Source organism: Hemitrygon akajei, chromosome 6, assembly GCF_048418815.1.
Source record: "Hemitrygon akajei chromosome 6, sHemAka1.3, whole genome shotgun sequence".
NCBI lineage: Eukaryota > Metazoa > Chordata > Chondrichthyes > Myliobatiformes > Dasyatidae > Hemitrygon > Hemitrygon akajei.
The window spans coordinates 5,988,360-6,015,880 of NC_133129.1; the positions used below are offsets into that span (position 1 = coordinate 5,988,360).

Here is a 27,521-nt window from a genome sequence, read left to right on the forward strand (position 1 = left end):
GGCAATTCTGTGGACGCATGAAAGAAACTTGGATGGTAGTTTGCCTCCCACATGCCAGAGTCCAGGATGTTTCGGATGACGTCCAAGATATTTTGTGGTGGGAGGGAGAACAGCCAGAGGTCGTGGTACGTATTGGTACCAATGACATAGGTAGGAAAAGGGAACAGGGCCTGAAAAAAGACTACAGGGAGTTAAGAAGGAAATTGAGGAACAGGACCGCAAAGGTAGTAATCTTGGGATTACTGCCTGTGCGACGCGACAGTGAGAATAGGAATAGGATGAGGTGGAGGATAAATGCGTGGCTGAGGTATTGGAGCAGGGGCAGGAATTCAGATTTCTAGATTATTCGGACCTCTTTTGGGGCAGGGGTGACCTGTACAAAAAGGATGGACTGCACTTGAATCCCAGGGGGACCAATATCCTGGCAAGGAGTTTTGCTAAGGCCATTGGGGAGAGATTAAACTAGAATTGTTGGGGGGGGGGGGTGGGAACTGAACTGAAGAGACTGGGGAAGAGGAGGTTAGCTCACAAATAGAGAAAACTTGTAGACAGTGCGAGAGGGAGGATAGGCAGGTGATAGCGAGAAGGGACGCAATCAGACCAAAGGCTTGAGATGTGTCTAGTTTAATGCAAGGAGTGTTGTGAACAAAGCAGATGAGCTTAGAGTGTGGATCAGTACTTGGAGATATGATGTGGTGGTCATTACAGAGACTTGGATGGCTCAGGGACAGGATTGGTTGCTTCAAGTGCCGAGTTTTAGATGTTTCAGAAAGGACAGGGAGGGAGGCAAAAGAGGTGGGGGTGTGGCACTGTTGATCAGAGATAGTGTTACAGCTGCAAAAAAAGTGGACGCCATGGAGAGATTGTCTATGGAGTCTCTGTGGGTGGGCGTTAGGAACAGGAAGGGGTCAATAACTATACTGGGTATTTTTTATAGGCCGCCTAATAGTAACAGGGACATCGAGGAGCAGATAGGGAAACAGATCCTGGAAAGGTGTAATAGAAACAGACTTGTCGTAATGGGAGATTTTAATTTCCCAAATATCGATTGGCATTTCCCTAGAGCGAGGGTTTAGATGGGGTGGAGTTTGTTAGGTGTGTTCAGGAAGGTTTCTTGACACAGAATGTAGATAAGCCTACAATAGGAGAGGCTGTACTTGATTTGGTATTGGGAAATGAACCTGGTCAGGTGTCAGATCTCTTAGCGGGGACAGCATTTAGGAGATAGTGATCATAATTCTATCTCCTTTACATTAGCATTGTAGAGCGATCGGAACAGACAAGTTAGAAAAGCATTTAATTGGAGTAAGTATGAGACTATCAGGCAGGGAATTGGAGGCTTAAATTGGAAACAGATGTTCTCAGGGAAAAGTACGGAAGAAATGTGGTAAATATTCAAGGGATATTTGTGTAGAGTTCTGCATAGGTACGTTCCAATGAGACGGATGTTATGGTAGGGTACACGAACTGTGGTGTACAAAGGATGTAATAAATCTAGTCAAGAAGAAAAGAAAAGCTTACAAAAGGTTCAGAGAGCTAGGTTATGTTAGAGATCTAGAAGATTATCAGGCTAACAGGAAGGAGCTTAAGAAGTAAATTAGGAGAGCCAGAAAGGGCCATGAGAAGGCCTTGGCAGACAGGATTAAGGAAAACCCCAAGGCATTCTACAAGTATGTGAAGAGCAAGAGGATGAGACATGAGAATAGGATCTATCAAGTGTGACAGTGGGAAAGTGTGTATGAAACCGGAGGAAATAACAGAGGAAATTAATTAATACTTTACTTCATTATTCACTATGGAAATGGATCTTAGTGATTGTAGTGATGACTTGCAGCAGACTGTAAAGCTTGAGCATGTAGGTATTAAGCAAGAGGATGTGCCGGAGCTTTTGGAAAGCATCAAGTTGGATTAGTCGCTGGGACTGGACAAAATGTACCCCAGGCTACTGTGGGAGACGAGGGAGGAGATTGCTGAGCCTCTGGCAATGATCTTTGCATCATCAATGGGGACGGGAGAGGTTCCGAAGGATTGGAGGGTTGCGGATGTTGTTCCTTTATTCAAGAAAGGGAGTAGAGATATCCCAGGTAATTATAGACCAGTGAGTCTTACCTCAGTGGTTGGTAAGTTGATGGAGAAGATCCTGAGAGGCAGGATTTATGAACATTTGGAGAGGTATGAGGCTGACTAAATTTTTTGAGGATGTGACTAAACACATTGATGAAGAAAGAGCAGTAGATGTAGTATATATGGATTTCAGCAAGGCATTTGATAAGGTACCCCATGAAAGGCTCATTCAGAAAGTAAGGAGGCATGGAATCCAAGGGAACATTGCTTTGTGGATCCAGAACTGGCTTGCCCACAGAAGGCAAGTAATTGTAGACAGGTCATATTCTGCATGGAGGTCAGTCACCAGTGGAGTGCCTTAGGGATCTGTTCTGGGACCCTTACTCTTCGTGATTTTTATAAATGACCTGGATGAGGAAGTGGAGGGATGGGTTAGTAAGTTTGCTGATGACACAAAGGTTGGAGGTATTGTAGTTAGTGTGGAGGGCTGTCAGAGATTACAGCGGGACACTGATAGGATACAAAACTGGGCTGAGAAGTGGCAGATGGAGTTCAACCCAGATAAGTGTGAAGTGGTTCATTTTGGTAGGTCAAATATGATGGCAGAATATAGTATTAACGGTACGACTCTTGGCAGTGTGGAGGATCAGAGGGATCTTGGGGTCCGAGTCCATAGGATGCTCAAAGCAGCTGCGCAGGTTGATTCTGTGGTTAAGGCGGCATACGGTGTATTGGCCTTCATCAATTGTGGAATTGAATTTAGGAGCCGAGAGGTAATGTTGCAGCTATATAGGACCCTGGTCAGACCCCACTTGGAGTACTGTGCTCAGTTCTGGTCGCCTCACTACAGGAACGATGTGGAAGCCAAAGAAATGGTGCAGAGATTTATAAGGATGTTGCCTGGATTGGGGAGCTTGCCTTATGAGAATAGGTTGAGTAAACTCAGCCTTTTCTCCTTGGAGCGACAAAGGTTGAGAGGTGACCTGATAGAGGTGTATAAATTAATGAGAGGCATTGATTGTGTGGATAGTCATAGGGTTTTTTCCAGGGCTGGAATGGTTGCCACAAGAGGGCACAGGTTTAAGATGCTGGGGAGTAGGTCGAGAAGATGTCAGGGGTAAGTGTTTTTTTACACAGAGAGTGGTGAGTGCGTGGAATGGGCTGCCGGCAACAGTGGTGGAGGCAGATATGATAGGTCTTTTAATAGGCTTTTAGATAGGTACATGGAGCTTAGTAAATAGAGGGTTATAGGTAATCCTAGTAATTTTTAAGGTAGGGACATGTTCGGCAAAACTTTGTGGGCTGAAGAGCCCATATTGTGCTGTAGGTTTTCTATGTTTCAGTCTAACTTACTGATGTCCTCGCGCCTGCAGGCATGCCTTGATCAAACCCCTGAAGAAAAAGTGATCTCCTTTTAAACTCTTCCTGCCGGTCTAACTTGCTGATGTCCATGCGCCTGCACAGGTTGTCGTAGGTTACAACAGAACATAGACAAAATGCAGAATTGAGTGGAAAAATGGCAGATGGAGTTCAATCTAGAAAAGTGTGAAGTGACACACTTTGGAAGATCGAATTTGAAGGCAGATTTCAAAGTTAATGGCTGGATTCTTTGCAGTGTGGCAGAACAAAACAATCTGGGATACAAGTCCACAGATTTTTCAAAGTTGCTGCAAAAGTTAATGGGATGGTTTAAGAAGGTATATTGTGTGCTGGTCTTCATTAGTCAGGGGACTGAGATCAAGAACTTGAAGTTATGTTGCAGCTCTACAAAACTCTGGTTAGAGTATTATGTTTAGTTTTGTTCACTGCTTTATAGGAAGGATGTGGAAGCATTATAGAAGGTGCAGAGGAGGTTTACCATTGAATTGACTTTATTTCTTACATCCTTCACATATGTGAAGAGTAAAAATGTTTACGTTACGCCTCCATCTAAATATGCAATGTGCAATCATAGTAATTTATAAATAAAACAGTCAATGCAATATAGAGTACACATAAATCAGCGTGAGTTCATCAGTCTGATGGCCTGGTGGAAGAAACTGTCCTGGAGCCTGTTGGTTCTGGGTTTTATGCTGTGGTACTGCTTCCTGGATGGTAGCAGCTGGAATACATTGTGGTTGGGATGGCTTGGGTCCCCAGTGATCCTACAGGCCCTTTGTTACACACCTCTCCTTGTAAATGTTCTGAATCACGGGAAGTTCACAACTACAGATGCACTGGGCTGTCTGCACCAGTCTCTGCAGAGTCCTGTGATTAAGGGAGGTAAAATTCCCACATCAGGCAGTGATGCAGCCAGTCAAGATGCTCTCAATTGTGTCCCTGTAGAAAGCTCTTAGGAATTGGGGGCCCATACCAAACTTAACCATCTGAAGTGAAAGAGGCATTGTTGTGCCTTTTTCACCACATAGCTGGTGTGCACAGACCACGTGAGGTTCTCGGTGATGTGGATCCGAGGAACTTGAAGCAGTTTTTCCTCTCAATCCCAGATCCATTGATGTCAAGAGGTGTTAGCCCATCTTCATTCCTCCTATAATCACAACCAGCTCCAGGATACTGACTGAATTATGAGCTGAGGTTAAATGTACTAGGGATTTTCTCTTTGGAGTAACAGAGGATGAGAGGCTACTTCAATTGAGATGTATAAGATTAAGAAGCATAGATAACAGGCAGCACCTTTCAACCAAGGTAGAAATGGCCAGTACCACAGTACATCCATTTAAGGTGAGTAAAGTTTAAAGGAGATGTCAGAGGTACGTTTTCTTAAATTGGAACACATTACTGGGGATGGTGATAGAAGCTGATACAGTAAGAACATTTAAGCCTGTAGTCACATGGATGTAAAATGGAGGGTTATGTGCTGTGTAGGAGGAATGGCTTAGAATGATTGTGGAGTATGCACAACATCCTAGGCTAAAGGGTCTGTACTGTGCTGAACTATTCTATGTTCACCATTACTCCTATTCCATTTCAACAAAACTGCAATTTGCTTTTCAAATCGATCCATCACACTCAGATCAAGTATATCATCTGTAACTGGAATATTAAACCGTCTGACCTAAGAGGAAGATTTGGAGTACAGTTACAAAGGAAAATGGCAGGGAAAAAAGAGGAGATGAGATGGCATTGGCAGACAGGGAATTCCTGAAGAACGGTCAAGGCCCAACATTTACTGCTTATTCTTCTCCATTGTTGCTGCCTAACCTGCAGAGTTCCTCCAACATTTTGTGTGTATTCCTCTGGGTCAAAATTTTACACTTTGCCTGGAATTCCAAAACATGAAAAACATTTTCCCAGCTTCATGAGCTATCCTTAATATCTTGATAACTTCCTAAATTAGGTAATACTTGAACATTATGCAGCTACTCCAGTCACCCAGAACAGATACTCACATGTTGTGTTGCCTCCTCATTACTCAGCATATTGGGATCAGATGAGAGAACTGGCGGTCCAGGTAGTTTTGGAACGCTCGGAGACTGTGGAGCTGCTTTACTCTGGTTAACCAGCTCCTGTAGTGTGTCTGAGATGCACTTGTAACAATTCACCCTGAAGAATACAAGTACAATATATATCAGGCCCTTGTACACCAGCATACTCCTCCCTTTGCCCACCATGTTATTCTTCTTAATAAATGCTGATGCAAAGTAGTTCAGTACCTCGTCCACAACCTCTGGTGCCAGGCAAAAATTCGCTCCATTGTCATCTCTGACGATCTATTCTGGGCCAAATACACTAATTTAATCAGGAATAAGGCAAGCTTACTAATACTAACCAGGGTCCGGGATGTCTCTGACCGGGTGCATGACATCCTGGTACGAGAAGGAAAGCAACCAGAAGTCGTGATACATGTTGGGACCAACGACATAGGCAGGAAGAGGGATGAGGTCCTGAAGTATGAGATTCGGGAACTAGGCAGAAGGCTGAAGAACAGGACCTCAAGGGTGGCGTTCTCAGGATTGCTACGTGATAGTGATGGTAAGAATTGGAGGAGATGGCAGTTGAATGCGTGGCTGAGGAGTTGGTGCAGGGGGCAGGGTTTTAGATTTTTGGACCATTGGGATCTCTTCTGGGGAAGGTGGGACCTGTACAGATTGGATGGGTTGCACCTGAATTCGAGGGGGAGCAATATCCTTGCTGGTAGGTTTGCTAGCATGGTTCGGGAGGGTTTAAACTAATTTGCAAGGGGGATGGGACCCGGAGCGATAGAGCAGTGAAAGAAGTGCATGGAGTAAAGCCAGATCTAACATATAGAGAGGCTTTGAGGAAAGAGAAGCAGAATAAAGGGTATAAAGGTTTATATGGTAGAAGGGCTAAAGTGTGTGTACTTCAATGGAAGAAGCATCAGGAACAAAGCTGATGAACTGAGAGCTTGGATACATACATGGAATTATGATGTAGTGGCCATTACGAAGACTTGGCTGGCACCAGGGCAGGAATGGATTCTGAATATTCCTGGATTTCAGTGCTTTAAAAGGGATAAAGAAGGGGGGAAAAGGGGAGGAGGGGTGGCATTACTGGTCAGGGATACTATTACAGCTGCAGAAAGGGTGGGTAATGTAGCAGGATCCTCTTTTGAGTCAGTATGGGTGGAAGTCAGGAACAGGAAGGGAGCAGTTACTCTACTGGGGGTATTCTATAGGCCCCCTGGTAGCAGCTGAGATACCAAGGAGCAGATAGGGAGGCAGATTTTGGAAAGGTGCAAAAATAACAGGGTTGTTATCATGGGTGACTTTAACTTCCCTAATATTGATTGGCACTTGATTAGTTCCAAGGGTTTAGATGGGGCAGAGTTTGTTAAGTGTGTCCAGGATGGATTCCTGTCACAGTATGTTAACAGGCCGACTAGGGGGAATGCCATACTAGATCTAGTATTAGGTAACGAACTGGGTCAAGTCATAGATCTGTCAGTGGGTGAGCATCTGGGGGACAGTATTCACTGCTCCCTGACCTTTAGCATTATCATGGAAAAGGATAGAATCAGAGAGGACAGGAAAATTTTTAATTGGGGAAGGGCAAATTATGAGGCTATAAGGCTAGAAATTGTGGGTGTGAATTGGGATGATGTTTTTGCAGGGAAATGTACTATGCACATGTGGTCGATGTTTAGGGATATCTTGCAGGATGTTAGGGATAAATTTGTCCCGGTGAGGAAGACAAAGAATGGTAGGGTGAAGGAACCATGGGTGACAAGTTAAGTGGAAAATCTAGTCAGGTGGAAGAAGGCAGAATACACAAGGATTAGGAAGCAAGGATCAGATGGGTCTATTGAGGAATATAGGGTAGCAAGAAAGGAGCTTAAGAAGGGGTTCAGAAGAGCAAGAAGGGGGCATGGGAAGACATTGGCGAATAGGGTAAAGGAAAACACCAAGGCAATCTTCAATTATGTGAGGAACATAAGGATGACAGGAGTGAAGGTAAGACCGAATAGAGATAAAAGTGGGAAGATGTGCCTGGAGGCTGTGGAAGTGAGCGAGGTCCTCAATGAATACTTCTCTTCAGTATTCACCACTGAGAGGGAACTTGATGATGGTGAGGACAATATGAGTGAGGTTGATGTTCTGGAGCATGTTGATATTAAGGGAGAGGAGGTGTTGGAGTTGTTAAAATACATTAGGACGGATAAGTCCTTGGGGCCTGACGAAATATTCCCCAGGCTGCTCCACGAGGCAAGGGAAGAGATTGCTGAACCTCTGGCTAGGATCTTTATGTCCTCGTTGTCCACGGGAATGGTACCGGAGGATTGCAGGGAGGCGAATGTTGTCTCCTTGTTCAAAAAGGGTAGTAGGGATAGTCCAGGTAATTATAGACCAGTGAGCCTTACATCTGTGGTGGGAAAGCTGTTGGAAAAGATTCTTAGAGATAGGATCTATGGGCATTTAGAGAATCATGGTCTGATCAGGGACAGTCAGCATGGCTTTGTGAAGGGCAGATCATGCCTAACAAGCCTGATAGAGTTCTTTGAGAAGGTGACCAGGCATATAGATGAGGGGAGTGCAGTGGATGTGATCTACATGGATTTTAGTAAGGCATTTGACAAGGTTCCACACAGTAGGCTTATTCAGAAAGTCAGAAGGCATGGGATCCAGGGAAGTTTGGTCAAGTGCATTCAGAATTGGTTTGCCTGCAGAAGGCAGAGGGTCGTGGTGGAGGGAGTACATTCAGATTGGAGGATTGTGACTAGTGGTGTCCCACAAGGATCTGTTCTGGGACCTCTACTTTTTGTGATTTTTATTAACGACCTGGATGTGGGGGTAGAAGGGTGGGTTGGCAAGTTTGCAGATGACACAAAGGTTGGTGGTGTTGTAGATAGTGTAGAAGATTGTCAAAGATTGCGGAGAGACATTGATAGGATGCAGAAGTGGGCTGAGAAGTGGCAGATGGAGTTCAACCTAGAGAAGTGTGAGATGGTACACTTTGGAAGGACAAACTCCAAGGCAGAATGCGAAGTAAATGGCAGGATACTTGGTAGTGTGGAGGAGCAGAGGGATCTGTGGGTACATGTCCACAGATCCCTGAAAGTTGCCTCACGGGTAGATAGGGTAGTTAAGAAAGCTTATCGGGTGTTAGCTTTCATAAGTCGAGGGATAGAGTTTAAGAGACGCGATATAATGATGCAGCTCTATAAAACTCTAGTTCGGCCACACTTGGAGTACTGTGTCCAGTTCTGGTCGCCTCACTATAGGAAGGATGTGGAAGCATTGGAAAGGGTACAGAGGAGATTTACCAGGATGCTGCCTGGTTTAGAGAGTATGGATTATGATCAGAGATTAAGGGAGCTAGGGCTTTACTCTTTGGAGAGAAGAAGGATGAGAGGAGAGATGATAGAGGTGTACAAGATATTAAGAGGAATAGACAGAGTGGACAGCCAGCGCCTCTTCCCCAGGGCACCACTGCTCAGTACAAGAGGACATGGCTTTAAAGTAAGGGGAGGGAGGTTCAAGGGGGATATTAGAGGAAGTTTTTTCACTCAGAGAGTGGTTGGTGCGTGGAATGCACTGCCTGAGTCAGTGGTGGAGGCAGATACACTAGTGAAGTTTAAGAGACTACTAGACAGGTATATGGAGGAATTTAAGGTGGGTGGGGGGGGGGGTTATATGGGAGGCAGGGTTTGATGGTCGGCACAACATTGTGGGCTGAAGGGCCTGTAATGTGCTGTACTATTCTATGTTCTAATGCACCCTTGTTGTTGCTGATAATAAAATAAGCAAAATAACTAGGCCCAGAAAACAAACATTCTCATTGAGGAATCAGACTGGAAAGGATGAACACTTTCAAGTTCCTGGGCCCAACATACTGATGCAATTACAAAGAAAGCAGAACAGCAGCTATATTTCATGAGGAGTTTGAGAAGAATTGATATATCACCAAAGACGCTCACAAGTTTCTACAGATGTACTGTGGAGAGCATTCTAACAAGTTGCATCACCATCTGGTATGGAGTGACCACTGCATGGCATCAGGAAAAATGCTGCAGATAGTTGTAAGTTCAGCCAGCTTCCTCATGGGCACTAGCCTCTGTAGCATCCAACCTCAAAAAGGCGGCATCCATCATTAACAACCCACATCACCCAGGATATGTCTTATTCTAATTGCTACCATCAACAGGTGGTTCGGGGACATGAAGACACACACTCAACGTTTCAGGAACAGCTTCTTCCCCTCCACCAGCAGATTTCTGAACGGACAATGAATCTATGAACACTGCCTCACTATTTTTTCCCTCTATTTTAGCACTTCTAACATAATTTTCTTATTTTTGTATATACTTGTTGTAATTTACACTTTTTATTACTATGTATTTCAATGTATTGCTGTCACAAAACAACAGATTTCACAAGTCAAACATGGTTTGAACCCCATACATGTGATTCCTAAACAATCTCCACATTCCCGTTAAACATTTCCCTATTTTGCTCACATACCTGCCTGACACCTTCATAATTAGCCCTCCCACAATTAAATGCTCTCCAATACTGTCTGCTCCTATGTTTGTCCATGACAAGCTTGGAGTTCTGGTTACTATCTCTGAAATGCTTACCCACTGACAGATCTGTCAACTGACCAGGTTCATTACCTAGTCTGAGAACCATTATGGCTCTAGTTAGTCGGCCAGCCCACATCACCTGGTTTGAAAATATCCAACAAATTCTGCCCCATCTAAACCTTTTCCACTAAGGATGTGCCTATTAATATTAGGGAAGTTGAAGTCTCCCATGACAACTACCCTATTATTTCTTTGCAACTTTCCAAAATCTACCTACTTGCCTGCTCTTCAGTCTCCATTTTGCTATTGTCATATTCTTCAAAGACTGTGTGATGTCAGCCTTCTCAACCTTACAAATTACTTCCTTTCCAACAACATTTGCAAATTCTTGTCATTCAAGATTCCCAAACTTTGCCATCGTTGTTTTACTTCTGATTTCTGACCAAATGATTTTTAAGTTACTACCACATGTTAGAGGCAGACTTGCATAACAGCCATACCAATTTCATCTGCCTGGTTCATGCCGAATTCTATTCTAATTATACTTTCCCCCAATTCGGCAGGCCTGGCAGCATCTATGGAAAAAGTAGTTGACGTTTCAAGCTGAGACCTTTCGGTAGGACTAGAGAAAAAAAGAAGAGTTGCGGGAGGGAAGAGAGAAACACAAGGTGATAGGTGAAACTAGGAGGGGAGGGATGAAATAAAGAGTTGGAAAGTTGATTGATGCAATAGATACAGGGCTGGAGAAGGAGGGAGGACAGAAGATCATGGAAGAAAGAAAAGGGGGGAGGAGCACCAGAGGGAGGCAATGGGCAGGCAAGGTGAAAGAAGGAAAAGGGAATAGGGAATGGTGAAGGAGGGGCCATTACCAGAAGTTAGAGAAATCAATGTTCATGCCATCAGCTTGGAGGCTACCCAGATGGAAAATAAGTTGTTGCTCCTCCAACCCAAGTATGGTCTCATCATGACAGTAGAGGAGGCCATGGATTGATATATCAGAATGGAAATGGGAAGTGAAATTAACATGGGTGGCCACTGGGAGATCCCGCTTTTTCTGGCGGAAGGAATGTGGGTGCTCAGCAAAGCGGTCTCCCTTCTACATCGTGTCTCACCGAAATACAGCAGGACACACCAGGTGCACTAAACACAGTATATGACCTCAATGGACCTAAAGGTGAAGTGCCGCCTCACCTGGAAGGACTGTTTGGGGGCCTGAGTGGTAGTGAGGGAGGAGGTGTAGGGGCAGGTGCAGCCTTTGTTCTGCTTGCAACAATAAGCGCCAAGAGGGAGATCAGTGGGAATGGACAATGGAGTTGCATAGTGAGCAATCCTGTGGAAAGGAGAAAGTGGGGAGGGGGGGAGGTGGGAAGATGTGCTTCCTGTTGGAGATGGCAGAAGTTCCAGGGAATTATGTACTGGACGTGGGGGCTGGTGGGGTGGTAGGTGAGGACGAGAGAAACTCTAATTTCTGGTAGGGTGGCAAGAGGATAGGGTAAGAGCAGATGTGTATTAAATGTAAGTGCAATGTTGATGGTAGAGAAAGGGAAGCCCCCTTCTTTGAAAAACAAGGATATCTCCTTCAATCTAGAATGAAAAGCCTCATCCTGGGAGCAGATGCAGCAGAAACGATGGAATTGAGAAGGGGATGGCATTTTTACAATAACAGGGTGGGAGGAGGTTTAGTCCAGGTAGCTATGAAAGTCCATTGGTTTATAATAGAAATCAGTAGATAAGCTGTCTTGAGAGGGAGAGAGGGAGAGAGAGAGAGAGGGAGAGAGGGGGAGGGGGGGAGGGGAGAGAGGGGGGGGGAGGGGAGAGAGGGGGGAGAGGGGGAGAGGGGGAGAGGGGGAGAGGGGGAGAGGGAGAGAGAGAGAGAGAACATAAGAAATAGGAGTAGGAGTAGGCCATCCAGCCCATTGATCCTGCCCCACCATTCAATAAGATCATGGTTGATCTGTCCGTAAACTCAGCTCCATCTACCTGTCTTTTCCCCCTAACCCTTAATTCCCCTACTATGTAAAAACCTATCTAACCATATCTTAAATATATTTAGTGAAGAAGCATCAACTGCTTCCTTGGGCAGAGAATTCCACAGATTCACCACTCTCTGGGAAAAACAGTTTCTCCTCATCTCCATCCTAAATCTTCTCCCCGAATCTTGAGGCAATGTCCCCTACTTCTAGTCTCACCTACCAATGGAAACAACTTTCCTACTTCTATCTTACCTATCCCTTTCAAGATTTGGTATGTTTTTATAAGATCCCCTCTCATTCTTCTGAATTCGAGAGAGTATAGTCCCAAGCAACTCAATCTCGCCTCATAGGTTAATCCCTTCATTCCTGGAATCAACCTGGTGAACCTCATCTGCACTGCCTCCAAAGCCAGTATATCCTTCCTCAAGTATGTAGACCAGAACTGAGAGAGCAAGAAAGAGATCGAGAAAAGGGAGGAAGGTGCCAGAAATGGGCCAGGTAAATGTGAGGGCAGAGTGGAAGTTGGAGGCAAAATTGATGAAGTCACATGAGCTCTGCATGGGTGTAGGAAGCAGCACAAATGAAATCATCGATATAGTTTAGGAAAAGTCAGGGACAGACACCAATGTAGGCTTGGAACTTAGGAAAGGCAGGTGTAGCTGGGACCTTGCGAGTCCCCATGGCTACACCTTTTGTTTGAAGGAAGTGGGAGGAACCTAAGGAGAAAATTTTTAAGAGTGAGGACAAGTTCTGCTAGATGGAGGAGAGTGGGTCTGGTGTCCCAAAAGAAACAAGAGCTCTGAGGCCTTTCTGGTGGAGGATGGAGGTTTATAGGGACTGGATATCCATAGCTGAAATAAGATGATGGGGGCCAGGAAACTTGAAATCATTGTAAAGATCCAGAGCACGTGAAGTGTCAGGGATGTCGGTAGGAAGGAACTGAACTGGAGAGATAAAACAGAGTCAAGATATGAAGATACGAGTTCAGTGGAGTAGGAACAAGCTGAAATGATAGGTCTACCTGGACAGGCAGGTTTTTGCATCTTGGGTAGGAGGTAGAAACGGTAGGTGTGGGGTGTGGGAACTATGAGGTTGGTGGCAGTGGATTGGAGATCCCCAGAGCTAATAAGTTCAGTGACGGTGTGGAAAAAACTTTTTCCAATGGATGCTGCCCGACCTGCTGAGTTCATTCAGCTTTTGTATGTGTTGATTTGACCACAGCATCTGCAGTGTACTTCGTGTGGAAACAAGGGCCCGGTGCTCCTTACTAGGATCCTGTTCCAAGTGGTAAATAGGAGGGTGTCTGAAAGTTGTCGCTGGGCCTCAGCAAGGTAAAGGGTAGTCTGCCAGACTATTACAGCACCCCCTTTGTTTGCAGGTTTGATGGTGAAGTGGGATTAGTGGGGAGCAGAGTGTTCAGAAGGGATATGGTTGGAATTCGATAGAGCACTGTTGAAGTCAAAACAGTTGATATCCTGATGGCAGTTGGCAACAAAAAGATCCAATGCCATGATTGACCATTTGGTACATGGAGCTTATAAAAATAGAGGGCTATGGATAACACTAGGTAATTTCTAAAGTAAGAACATGTTCGGCACAGCATTGTGGGCCAAAGGACCTGTATTGTGCTGTAGGTTTTCTGTTTCTATGAGAGTCAGCAGATCAAATGCCACTATCCACCCGTGATGCCTCTTTCAGTAAGCAATGTACTTAAACACTTTGATCGATCTGTTCCACACCAGAACTCTGAGGTCTGACAGTAACTATGCAAGTCCTATATTGGCTTGAATTCGCTACCCATTTCTCTACTTATTGCAATTGAAAGTTATTTGTTAATACTCTGCTGAATTTCTTAAGTGTTCAAGATCCATTGCAGTTTTTGGTAACCTCTGACATTGTCACCCATTTTACTAATTTTCATATTCTACAAACTCACCAGCCAAGTCTTGTACAATCTTATTACTCATTGCCTTATGCAAATCTATCCTCTTGGTGACTATTTCAGGGAACTCTCCTTTTCAAGAAGGTAGTCAAAAACTAATCAACATTGTGAAAATTAAAATCACTCACAAAAATGGCGCTGCTGCTCTTACACCATAATCTGCTGACTACTGGGAGGCCAGTAGTATAACCCCATCAAAGTGATACAACTTCCTTCTTCCACGGCTTATTGACTTTATTTTATTTCACGAATCAGAGCGGAACAGGCTGTTCTGGACTAACAAGCTGCCCTACTTAGCAACCAACCTAGTTAATCCCAGCCTAATCACAGGACCACAAGACCATAAGGTATAGGTGCAGAATTAGGTCATTTGGCCCATCAAGTCTGCTGTCATTTTATCATGGCTGATCTAATTTTCCTCTCAGCCCCAATCTCCTGCCTTCACTCCATATCCCTTCATCCCCTGACCAACCAAGAAACTATCAACCTCTGCGTTAAACACACATACAGACTTGGCCTCCACAGCTGCCTGTGGCAATCAGTTCCACAGATTCACCACTCTCTGGCTGAAAAAGTACCTTACCTCCATTCTAAAATGAGGCCCCTCTATGCTGAAAGTGTCTTTTGGTTTTGCTCTCCCATCATAGGAAACATCCTCTCTATCCTTTCCACATCCACTCTATCAAGGCCTTTCACCATTCGAGAGGTTTCAATGAGGTCACCCCTCATTCTTCTGAATTTCAGTGAATACAGGCCCAAAGCCATCAAACAATCTTCACATGACAAGCCATTCTATTCTGGAATCATTTTCTCCAGCTACAACACATCCTTTCTAAGATAAGGGGCCCAATACTGCTCACAATACTTCAAGTGAGCCCTCACCAGTGCTTTATAAAGTCTCAACTTTACATCCTTGCTTTTATATTCTAGTCCTCTTGAAATGAATGGCAACATCCCATTTGCCTTCCTCATTACTCAAGCTGCAAATTGACATTTAGGGAATCCTGTTCCTCAGATTTTTTGCATCTTCTCTCAATTTAAAAATAGTCAACCAAAATACATAACCATTCACTTCCCAATACTGTAGTCCATCTGCCGCTTCTTTGCCCAATCTCCTAATAAGTCCTTCCTCAAAAGTACCTGCCCATCTACCTATCTTCATATCTTCTGCAAACTTTGCAACAAAGCCATCAATTATGTCATCCAAATCACTGACACACAACGTAAAAAGAATCAGTCCCAACTCAGACCCCTGTGGAAAACGATTAGACACCGGCAGCCAACCAGAAAAGGTTTCCTTTATTCCCACTCTTTGCCTCCTGCCAATTGGCCACTGCTTTAAGCATGCTAGAATCTTTCCCAATACCACAGGCTCATAGCTCGTAAAGCAGCCTCATGTGTGGCACCTTGTCAAAGGCCTTCTGAAAATCCAAGTACACAACGTGAACTGATTCTTTATCTCCTTTGTCTACCCTGCTTGTTATTTCTTCAAAGAATTCCAACACATTTGTCAAGCAAGATTTTCTCTTGATGAAACCATGCTGACTACAGCCTATTTTATCATATGTGTCACAGATCCTGAAACTACATCTTAACAATCAACAACATCTTCCCAATCACTAAGGTCAGACTAACTGGACTGTAATTACTTTTCTTCTGTCTCTCTCCCATCTTGCAATTTTTCAATCTTCTGGAACCATTCCAGATTCTAGTGATTCTTAAAAGATCATTACTAATGTCTCCACAATCTCTTCAGCTACCTCTTTCAGAACCCTCAGATGTACACCAACTGGTCTACCTGACCTGAACACCTTCAGTCCTTTCAGCTTCCCAAGACCCTTCTCCCTAGTAATGGCAACTTTACCAACTTCATGACCCCTGAGACCTAGAACTTTCACCATACTGCTATTGTCTTTTACTGTGAAGAGTGATACAAAATCAAAGCAAGAGGCAGAGAGTGAAGAAGTGAAGGCATTTCAGAGAGAGCCTTTTTTTAAACTGATCGGGGAACAGAGGTTAGACTGTGTAGGCTCGTGAAGTAGCGCGCCAAAGGTTAAAAAAAAAGACCACCATATACAGCAGCTATTGTCGGAGTGGACTGAGGCAGAGTGAACACGAGGAAATCTGCAGATGCTGGAGATTCAAACAACAACACACACAAAATGCTGGTGGAACACAGCAGGCCAGGCAGGATCTATAGTGAGAAGCGCTGTCGACGTTTCGGGCTGAGACCATTCGAAAGGAAAGATAGTAAGAGATTTGAAAGTAGTGGGGGGACGGGAAATGTGAAATGATAGGAGAAGACCGGAGGGGGTGGGATGAAGCTAAGAGCTGGAAAGGTGATTGGCGAAAGTGATACAGAGCTGGAGAAGGGAAAGGATCATGGGACGGGAGGCCTCGGGAGAAAGAAAGGGGGGGGGACACCAGAGGGAGATGGAGAACAGGCAAACAACTAAATATGTCAGGGATGGGGTAAGAAGGGGAGGAGGGGCATTAACGGAAGTTAGAGAAGTCAATTTTCATGCCATCAGGTTGGAGGCTACCCAGCCGGTATATAAGGTGTTGTTCCTCCAACCTGAGTTTGGATTCATTTTGACAATAGAGGTGGCCATGGACAGACATATCAGAATGGGAATGGGACGTGGAATTAAAATGTGTGGCCACTGAGAGATCCTGCTTTTTCTGGCGGACCAAGCGTAGGTGTTCCGCGAAATGGTCTCCCAGTCTGCGTCGGGTCTCACCAATATATAAAAGGCCACACCGGGAGCACCAGACGCAGTGTACCACACCAGCTGACTCACAGGTGAACTCGCCTCACCTGGAAGGACTGTCTGGGGCCCTGAATGGTGGTGAGGGAGGAAGTGTAAGGGCAGGTGTAGCACTTGTTCCATTTACAAGGATAAGTGCCAGGAGGGAGATCGGTGGGAAGGGATGGGGAGGACGAGTGGACAAGGGAGTCGTGTAGGGAGCGATCCCTGCGAAAAGCAGAAAGAGGGGGGGAAGGGAAAAATGTGCTTGGTAGTGGGATCCCGTTGGAGGTGGCGGAAGTTATGGAGAATTATACGTTGGACCTGGAGGCTGGTGGGGTGGTAGATAAGGACAAGGGGAACCCTATCCCGAGTGGGGTGGCGGGTGGATGGGGTGAGGGCAGATGTGCGGGAAATGGGAGAGATGCGTTTGAGAGCAGAGTTGATGGTGGACGAAGGGAAGCCTCTTTGTTTAAAAAAGGAAGACATCTCCTTCGTCCTGGAATGAAAAGCCTCATCCCGAGAGCAGATGGGGCGGAGATGGAGGAATTGCGAGAAGGGGATAGCATTTTTGCAAGAGACAAGGTGGGAAGAGGAATAACCATATAACAATCACAGCACGGAAACAGGCCATTCCGGCCCTCCTAGTCCGTGCCGAACTCTTAATCTCACCTAGTCCCACCTACCCGCACTCAGCCCATAACCCTCCACTCCTTTCCTGTCCATATACCTATCCAATTTTACCTTAAATGACACAACTGAACTGGCCTCTACTACTTCTACAGGAAGCTCATTCCACACAGCTATCACTCTCTGAGTAAAGAAATACCCCCTCGTGTTTCCCTTAAACTTTTGCCCCCTAACTCTCAAATCATGTCCTCTCGTTTGAATCTCCCCTACCCTCAATGGAAACAGCCTATTCACGTCAACTTTATCTATCCCTCTCAGAATTTTATTTATTTTTTAAAATTATTTTTATTAGTTTTTCTATACATTTTACAAATTAAAAACCCCAAATCCCAATGAGGAACATTAATACAGTGCAAAATTAAGCATACAATGACAATATGCTACAAAGGAAGAGAATTTGACAAAAAAGCACCTAAATTGAAGACAAGTAAACTTAGTATCCTCCCCAAGCCCCACAACACAAAAAAAAACAACTCCAGACCAACCACAACACAATATAGAGAGTATCATTCAGGACAATCAAACTCCCAGACTGTGAATACACTTAGCAACAGAGGATAATAATGCCTACTACCAGAAAAAAAAGGAGCTGAAAGCAAGGGACCGAAAAGAAAAAAAAAACCCTAGTCAAGAGGAAGGTTATGAAAGTACTCGATAAAAGGTCCCCAGACCTTATGGAACTTTAGATCTGAATTGAGAACTGAATAATGAATTTTTTCGAGGTCCAAGCAGTCATTGAGCATGAGTGGGCGGGGCGACATCTCTCCATCTAAGGCCCTCTCAAAATTTTAAATACCTCGATCAAATCCCCCCTCAACCGTCTACGCTCCAATGAATAGAGACCTAACTTGTTCAACCTTTCTCTGTAACTTAAGTGCTGAAACCCAGGTAACATCCTAGTAAATCGTCTCTGCACTCTCTCTAATTTATTGATATCTTTCCTATAATTCGGTGACCAGAACTGTACACAATATTCCAAATTTGGCCGTACCAATGCCTTGTACAATTTTAACATTACATCCCAACTTCTGTACTCAGTGCTCTGATTTATAAAGGCCAGCGTTCCAAAAGCCTTCTTCACCACCCTATCTACATGAGACTCCACCTTCAGGGAACTATGCACTGTTATTCCTAGATCTCTCTGTTCCACTGCATTCCTCAATGCCCTACCATTTACCCTGTATGTTCTATTTGGATTATTCCTGCCAAAATGTAGAACCTCACACTTCTCAGCATTAAACTCCATCTGCCAACGTTCAGCCCATTCTTCTAACCGGCATAAATCTCCCTGCAAGCTTTGAAAACCCACCTCATTATCCACAACACCTCCTACCTTAGTATCATCGGCATACTTACTAATCCAATTTACCACCCCATCATCCAGATCATTTATGTATATTACAAATAACATTGGGCCCAAAACAGATCCCTGAGGCACCCCGCTAGTCACCGGCCTCCATCCCGATAAACAATTATCCACCACTACTCTCTGGCATCTCCCATCTAGCCACTGTTGAATCCATTTTATTACTCCAGCATTAATACCTAACAACTGAACCTTCTTAACTAACCTTCCATGTGGAACTTTGTCAAAGGCCTTGCTGAAGTCCATATAGACTACATCCACTGCCTTACCCTCGTCAACATTCCTCGTAACTTCTTCAAAAAATTCAATAAGGTTTGTCAAACATGACCTTCCACGCACAAATCCATGCTGGCTACTCCTAATCAGATCTTGTCTATCCAGATAATTATAAATACTATCTCTAAGAATACTTTCCATTAATTTACCCACCACTGATGTCAAACTGACAGGTCTATAATTGCTAGGCTTACTTCTAGAACCCTTTTTATACAATGGAACCACATGAGCAATACGCCAATCCTCCGGCACAATCCCCATTTCTAATGACATCTGAAAGATCTCCGTCAGAGCTCCTGCTATCTCTACACAAACTTCCCTCAAGGTCCTGGGGAATATCCTGTCAGGACCCGGAGATTTACCCACTTTTAAATTTCTTAAAAGTGCCAGTACTTCCACCTCTTTAATTGTCATAGGTTCCATAACTTCCTTACTTGTTTCCCACACCTTACACAATTCAATATCCTTCTCCTTAGTGAACACCGAAGAGAAGAAATCGTTCAAAATCTCTTCCATCTCCCTCGGCTCCACACATAGCTGACCACCCTGATTCTCTAAGGGACCAATTTTATCCCTCACTATCCTCTTGCTTTTAATATAACTGTAGAAACCTTTCGGATTTACTTCCACCTCATTTGCCAAACCAAACTCGTATCTTCTTTTAGCTTTTCTAATCTCTTTCTTAAGATTCCTTTTACATTCTTTATATTCCTCGAGCAATTCCTTTACTCCATGCTGCCTATATCTATTGTAGACATCCCTCTTTTTCCGAACCAAGTTTCTAATATCCCTTGAAAACCATGGCGCTTTCAAACCTTTAACCTTTCCTTTCAACCTAACAGGAACATAAAGATTCTGTACCCTCATAATTTCACCCTTAAATGACCTCCATTTCTCTATTACATCCTTCCCATAAAACAACTTGACCCAATCCACTCTCTCTAAATCCCTTCGCATCTCCTCAAAGTTAGCCTTTCTCCAATCAAAAATCTCAACTCCAGCTCCAGTCCTGTCCTTCTCCATAATTATATTGAAGCTAATGCTATTGTGATCACTGGACCCGAAGTGCTTCCCAACACATACATCTGTCAGCTGACCTATCGCATTCCCTAACAGGAGATCCAACTCTGCCCCATCTCTAGTCGGTACTTCTATGTATTGTTGCAAAAAACTATCCTGCACACATTTCACAAACTCTAAACCATCCAGCCCTTTTACAGAATGAGCTTCCCAATCTATGTGTGGAAAATTAAAATCTCCCACAATCACCACCTTGTGTTTAGTACAAATATCTGCTATCTCCTTACACATTTGCTCTTCCAACTCACGCTCCCCATTAGGTGGCCTATAATACACTCCTATCAGTGTTACTACACCTTTCCCATTCCTCAATTCCACCCAAATAGCCTCCCTAGAGGAGCTCTCTAATCTATCCTTCCAAAGCACCGCCATAAGATTTTCTCGGACAAGCAATGCAACACCTCCTCCTCTGGCCCCTCCTACTCTATCACACCTGAAGCAACTAAATCTAGGAATATTTAGTTGCCAATCACACCCTTCCTGCAACCATGTTTCACAAATAGCCACATCATCATATTTCCAGGTATCAATCCACACTTTAAGCTCATCCACCTTTCTTACAATGCTCCTAGCATTAAAATAGATACATTTAAGATACTCTCCACCTCCTCCTCTCTTTTCATCCCTAACAATGCATTCAAATTTATTATCCTTTTCTTTCTTCTCCCCTACATCTTCGGGCTGAGCGCATCCCTTCTCCATCACCTGCCTTTCCTCCCTCACACACTGTCTACTTACTTGCTCTACTGGTGAACTAACCTCCTCTCCCATAGTTTCCTCAAATTGATTCCTGCCCCCCCCCCATCTTACTAGTTTAAAGTCTGCTCTGTAGCCCTAGTAAACCTCCCCGCTAGGATATTGGTCCCCCCAGGATTCAAGTGTAACCCGTCCTTCTTGAACAGGTCACGCCTGCCCCAGAAGAGGTCCCAATGATCCAGAAACTTGAATCCCTGCCCCCTGCTCCAATCCCTCAGCCACGCATTCATCCTCCACCTAATTCCATTCCTACTCTCACTGTCGCGTGACACAGGCAGTAATCCCGAGATTACTACCTTTGCGGTCCTTCTTCTTAACTGCCTTCCTAACTCCCTATACTCTCGTTTCAGGACCTCTTCCCCTTTCCTACCTATGTCATTGGTACCTACATGTACCCCGACCTCTGGCTCCTCACCCTCCCACTTCAGGATATCTTGGACGCGATCAGAAACGTCCCGAACTCTGGCACCAGGGAGGCAAACTACCATCCGGGACCCCGATCACCTCCACAGAACCGCCTGTCTGAAGCCCTGACTATCGAGTCCCCTATTACTATGGTCCTCTTTCTTCTATCCCTACCCTTCTGAGCTACAGGGCCGTCCTCTGTGCCGGAGGCCCGGCCACTGACACTTCCTCCAGGTAGGCTGTCCCCCCCAACAGTACTCAAACATGAGTACTTATTATCAAGGGGTACAGCCACTAGGGTACTCTCTAGTACCTGCCTCTTCCCCTTCCTGACCGTGACCCACCTATCTGCCTCCCGTGGCCCCGGAGTGACCACCTGCCTGTAACTCCTCTCTATCACCTCCTCACTCTCCCTGACCAGGCGAAGGTCATCGAGCTGCAGCTCCAGTTCCCTAACTCGGTCCCTCAGGAGCTGCAGTTCGGCGCACCTGGCGCAGATGTGGACGTCCGGGAGGCTCGGAGACTCCAGGATCTCCCACATCCGACACCGAGAACAACAAGCTGCCCTCACACTCATACTTCCTGAATAACTGAAAATAACAAGGAGAACTAAAAGACAAGCCTACTGTGCCCTCTTCCGCCTAAGCCCTCTGAGCCCAAGCCCTACACTCTGCTCCCGGCTCACTCCGCTGCCCGCAAACGAAGCTGCCCACTGCTTAAGGCTGCGTTCTTTTTATATCTTCCCTCTTTCCCAGGCCTCCTTCACGCGCCTGCGCAGTCCCGCCTCTCAGAACTCCGATCTGAGAAGCAATTTGAAAATGGCCTCCGCCGCACTTCCTCTCAAAGACTCGCTGTCTTCTTCCAAAAGAGTCCAGGTGAATAGTCCAGGTAGCTGCGAGAGTCTGTAGGCTTATAGTAGATATCAGTAGATAGGCCGTCTCCAGAGATGGAGACCGAAAGATCAAGAAAGGGGAGGGAGGTGTCGGAAATGGACCAGGTAAATTTGAGGGCAGGGTGAAAGTTGGAGGCAAAGTTAATGAGGTCGACGAGCTCAACATGCGTGCAGGAGGCAGCACCAATGCAGTCGTCGATGTAGCGAAGGAAAAGAGGGGGATGGATACCCGTATAGACTTGGAACATGGACTGTTCCACAAAGCCAACAAAAAGGCAGGCATAACTGGGACCCGTACAGGTGCCCATGGCTACACCCTTGGTTTGGAGGAAGTGGGAGGAGCCAAAGGAGAAATTATTGAGAGTAAGAACTAATTCCGCTAGACGGAGGAGAGTGTGGTAGAGGGGAATTGGATAGGTCTGGAATCCAAACAAAAGCGAAGAGCTTCAAGAGCATCTCGGTGGGGGATGCAAGTATATAGGGACTGGACATCCATGGTGAAAATAAGATGGTGGGAGCCAGGGAACTTAAAATCATTGAAAAAATTCAAAGCATGAGAAGTGTCATGAACGTAGGTGGGAAGATATTGAACAAGGGGGGATAAGACAGTGTCAAGGTATGCAGAAATGAGTTCAGAGGGGCAGGAGCAAGCTGAGACAATAGGTCTACCTGAACAGGCAGGTTTGTGGATCTTGGGTAGGAGGTAGAAACGGGAAGTGCGGGGTGTGGGAACTATGAGGTTGGTGGCAGTGGATGGGAGATCCCCAGAGCTGCTAAGGTTGGTGATGGTATAGGAGACAATGGCCTGGTGCTAAATGGTATCTCCCGAGGCCTCCCGTCCCACGATCCTTTCCCTTCTCCAGCTCTGTATCACTTTCGCCAATCACCTTTCCAGCTCTTAGCTTTATCCCACCTCCTCCGGTCTTCTCCTATCATTTCGCATTTTCCCCTCCCCCCACTATAGACAATAGACAATAGGTGCAGAAGTAGACCATTCGGCCCTTCGTGCCTGCACCGCCATTTTGAGATCATGGCTGATCATCTACTATCAATACCCGGTTCCTGCCTTGTCCCCATATCCCTTGATTCCCCTATCCATAAGATACCTATCTAGCTCCTTCTTGAAAGCATCCAGAGAATTGGCCTCCACTGCCTTCCAAGGCAGTGCATTCCAGACCCCCACAACTCTCTGGGAGAAGAAGTTTTTCCTTAACTCTGTCCTAAATGACCTACCCCTTATTCTCAAACCATGCCCTCTGGTACTGGACTCTCCCAGCATCTGGAACATATTTCCTGCCTCTATCTTGTCCAATCCCTTAATAATCTTATATGTTGCAATCAGATCCCCTCTCAATCTCCTTAATTCCAGCGTGTACAAGCCCAGTCTCTCTATCCTCTCTGCGTGACAGTCCGGACATCCCAGGAATTAACCTCGTAACCACTACTTTCAAATCTCTTACTATCTTTCCTTTCGGTTAGTCCTGACGAAGGGTCACGGCTCGAAACGTCGACAGCACTTCTCACTATAGATGCTGCCTGGCCTGCTGTGTTCCACCAGCATTTTGTGTGTGTTGTTGAGGCAGAGTGAGATGGCTTTGGCTCAACAGGCAGAGGTGAGGGTTGAACGGGGCACGACTGCACAAGCGCGCAAAAGTTGGCCCGTGAGGCAGCGGGAGAATTTAAAAAGCGAGCAGATAAATGGAGCAGGCGACGTAGTAGAGGGAGACAGAGTAGGAAGGCTTTGGCTCGAGAGACTTTGGCGAGCACAGGCTGAGGACGAGCTTTACTCCAAGTGAGGTAAGGCCGAGGGAATGAGAGAGGTCAGGTGACGAAGGTATGTGTTGGGGAGCACTTCGGGTCCAGTGATCACAATGCCATTAGTTTCAATATAATTATGGAGAAGGATAGGACTGAACCCAGGGTTGAGATTTTTGATTGGAGAAAGGCTTACTTAGAGGAGATGCGAAAGGATTTAGAAGGAATGGATTGGGACAATTTGTTTTATGGGAAGGATGTAATAGAGAAATGGAGGTCATTTAAAGGTGAAATTCTGAGGGTTCAGAATCCTTATGCTCCTGTTAGGTTGAAAGGAAAGGTTAAAAGTTTGAGACAGCCATGGTTTTCAAGGGAAATTAGAAACTTGGTTCGGAAAAAGTGAGATATCTACAATAAATATAGGCAGCATGGAGTAAATGAGGTGCTTGAAGAATATAAAGAATGTAAAAAGAATCTTAAGAAATGAGAAAAGCTGAAAGAAGATACGAGGTTGTTTTGGCAAGTAAGGTGAAAATAAATCCAAAGGGTTTCTACAGTTATATTAATAGCAAAAGGATAGTGAGGGATAAAATTGGTCCCTTAGAGAATCAGAGTGGACAGCAATGTGTGGAGCCAAAAGAGATGGGGGAGATGGAGTTTAATGCTGTTAAGTGTGAGGTGCTACATTTTGGGTAGGACTAATCAAAATAGGACATACATGGTAAATGGTAGGGTATTGAAGAATGCAGTAGAACAGAGTGATCTAGGAATAATGGTGCACAGTTCCCTGAAGGTGGAATCTCATGTGGATAGGGTGGTAAAGGAAGCTTTTGGTATGCTGGCCTTTATGAATCAGAGCATTGAGTATAGGAGTTGGGATGTAATGTTAAAATTGTACAAGGCATTGGTAAGTCAAATTTGGAGTATTGTGTACAGTTCTGGTCACCGAATTATAGGAAAGATGTGAACAAAATAGAGAGAGTACAGAGAAGATTTACTAGAATGTTACCTGGGTTTCAGCAACTAAGTTACAAAGAAAGGTTGAACAAGTTAGGTCTTTATTCTTTGGAGCGTAGAAGGTTGAAGGGGGACTTGATAGAGGTATTTAAAATTATGAGGAGGTTAGATAGAGCTGACGTGGATAGGCTTTTTCCATTGAGAGTAGTGGAGATTCAAATAAGAGGACATGAGTTGAGAGTTAGGGGGCAAAAGTTTAGGAGTAACACGAGGGGGAACCTCTTTAGTCAGAGAGTGGTAGCTGTGTGGAATGAGCTTCCAGTAGAAGTGGTAGAGGCAGGTTCGATATTGTCATTTAAAGTAAAATTGGATAGGTATATGGACAGGAAAGGAATGGAAGGTTATGGGCGGAGTGCAGGTCGGACTAGGTGAGAGTAAGTGTTCGGCACAAACTAGAAGGGCTGAGATGGCCTGTTTCCGTGCTGTAATTGTTATATGGTTATAAAATACTTATTTAGTTAGTCCACCATTTTATTGTCAACCATTACTACCTCTCCAGCATCATTTTCCAGTGGTTTGATATCCACTCTCACCTCTCCTTTTCACTTTATGTATCTGAAGTAAGTTTTAGTATCTCCTTTATATTATTGGCTAGCTTATATTCAATCTTTACCCTCTTAATGACATTTTTAGTTGCCTTCTATCGGTATTTAAAAGCTTCCCAATCCTCTAACTTCCCACTAATTTTTGCTCTTTCTTTGGCTTTTATGTTGGCTTTGACTTCTCTTTTTAGCCACAGCTGCGGCATTTGCTTCTTCCTCTTTGGGATATATTTCTCCCATGCCTTCCAAATTACCTCCAGAAATCCCTGGTATTGCTGCTCTGCGATCATCCTTGCCATTTTTCTTTTCCAATCAGTTCTGGACAACTCCTTTCCCATGTCTTTGTAAATACCTTTGCTCCACTGTAATACTGATATATCTGGCTTTATCTTCTCTTGTTCAAATTTCAGGCTGAATTTGATCCTATTATGATCACTTGACCCTAAGGATTTCTTTTACCTTAGCTCTCTAATCAATTCTGGTTCATTGCACAATACCCAATCCAGAATAGCTAATCTGCAGGTACAACAGGTTATTAAGGTGGTAAACGGAATGTTGGCCTTCATTGCTAGAGTGACTGAATTTAAGAGCAGGGAGGTCATGCTGCAACTATACACCTGGAGAACTGTGTGCAGTTCTGGTCTCCATACTTGAAGAAGGATATACTGGCTTTGGAGGCAGTGCAGAGGAGGTTAACCAGGTTGATTCCAGAGATGAAGGGGTTAATCTATGAGGAGGAATTGAGTTGCCTGGGACTATATTCTCTGGAATTCAGAAGAATGAGAGGGGATCTTATGGAAACATACACAATTTTGAAAGAGATAGATAAGATAGAAGTAGGAAAGTTGTTTCCATTGGTAGGTGAGACTAGAACTAGGGGACATTGCCGCAAGATTCAGGGGAGTAGGTTTAGGATGGAGATGAGGAGAAACTGTTTTTCCCCAGAGAGTGGTGAATCTGTGGAATTCTCTGTCCAGGGAAGCAGTTGAGGTTTCTTCACTAAATATATTTCAGATACAGTTAGACAGATTTTTACATAGTAGGGGAATTAAGGGTTATGGGGAAAAGACAGATAGATGGAGCAGAGTTATGGACAGATCAGCCATGATCTTATTGAATGGCGGGGCAGGCTCGATGGGCCGGATGGCCTACTCTTGCTCCTATATCTTATGTTCTTATCTCTTAGAAGGCTCAACCATGAGCTGCTCTAAAAAGCCATCTCATAGGCATTCTAGAAATCCCCCTTCTTAGAATCCAGCACCAACCTGATTTTCCCAATCTACCTGTATATTGAAATGTCCCATGACTATTCTAACATTGCCTTTTGGCAAGCATTTTCTATCTCCTTGAGGAACTCAGCAGGCCAGACAGCATCTATGGAAAAGAGTACAGTCGACATTTTGGGCCTAGACCCTTCAGTATTTTGTGTATATTGCTTGGATTTCCTGCATCTGCATTTTTTCTCTGGTTTTCTATCTCCTGTTATAATTTGTAGACAACATCCTTACTACCTTTTGTGTATGTCCCTTCAGGGTATTTTTAACCTTGCAGTTCCTTAGGTCTATCCATAATGATTCAACATCTTACAACCCTATGTCACCTCTTTATAATGATTTGATTTCATTTTTTACCAAAAGAGCAACACTGCCTTCCTGCCTATCCTTTCGATACAATTTGTATCCTTGGACATTAAGCTCCCAGCTACAATTTTCTTTCAGCCATGATTCAGTGATGTCCATGATATCATACCTGCCAATCTGTAACTGTGCTGCAAGTTCATCTACCTTATTCCATATACTGCATGCATTCAGATATAACACCTCAGTCATTTATTAACCCTTTTCAATTTTACATAGCAACTCACCCCGTTGACTGCAATTTTGTCCCATCATCAGCTTCTCCTTACTAGAGTCTGACTACATATTGCCTCTGTAAACCAATGACCTCATCCTCAGCACTATCACTCTGGTTCCCATCACACTGCCAAATTAGTTTAAACTCCCCCTCAAACAACTCTAGTGAACCTCCTCCAAGC

General features: G+C 44.6%; 1 protein-coding gene across 2 annotated transcripts in view; it reads right to left on the reverse strand.

Annotated features, from left to right (window-relative positions):
* nup155 (nucleoporin 155) overlaps window positions 1–27,521 on the reverse strand; it is a 278,025-nt gene that overhangs the window by 55,192 nt on the left and 195,312 nt on the right. For both annotated transcript variants that reach the window (XM_073047830.1, XM_073047831.1), the window contains one exon: window positions 5,454–5,607. In XM_073047830.1, the coding sequence (XP_072903931.1) occupies window positions 5,454–5,607 (154 nt within the window). The remainder of the gene's footprint in view (window positions 1–5,453; window positions 5,608–27,521) is intronic.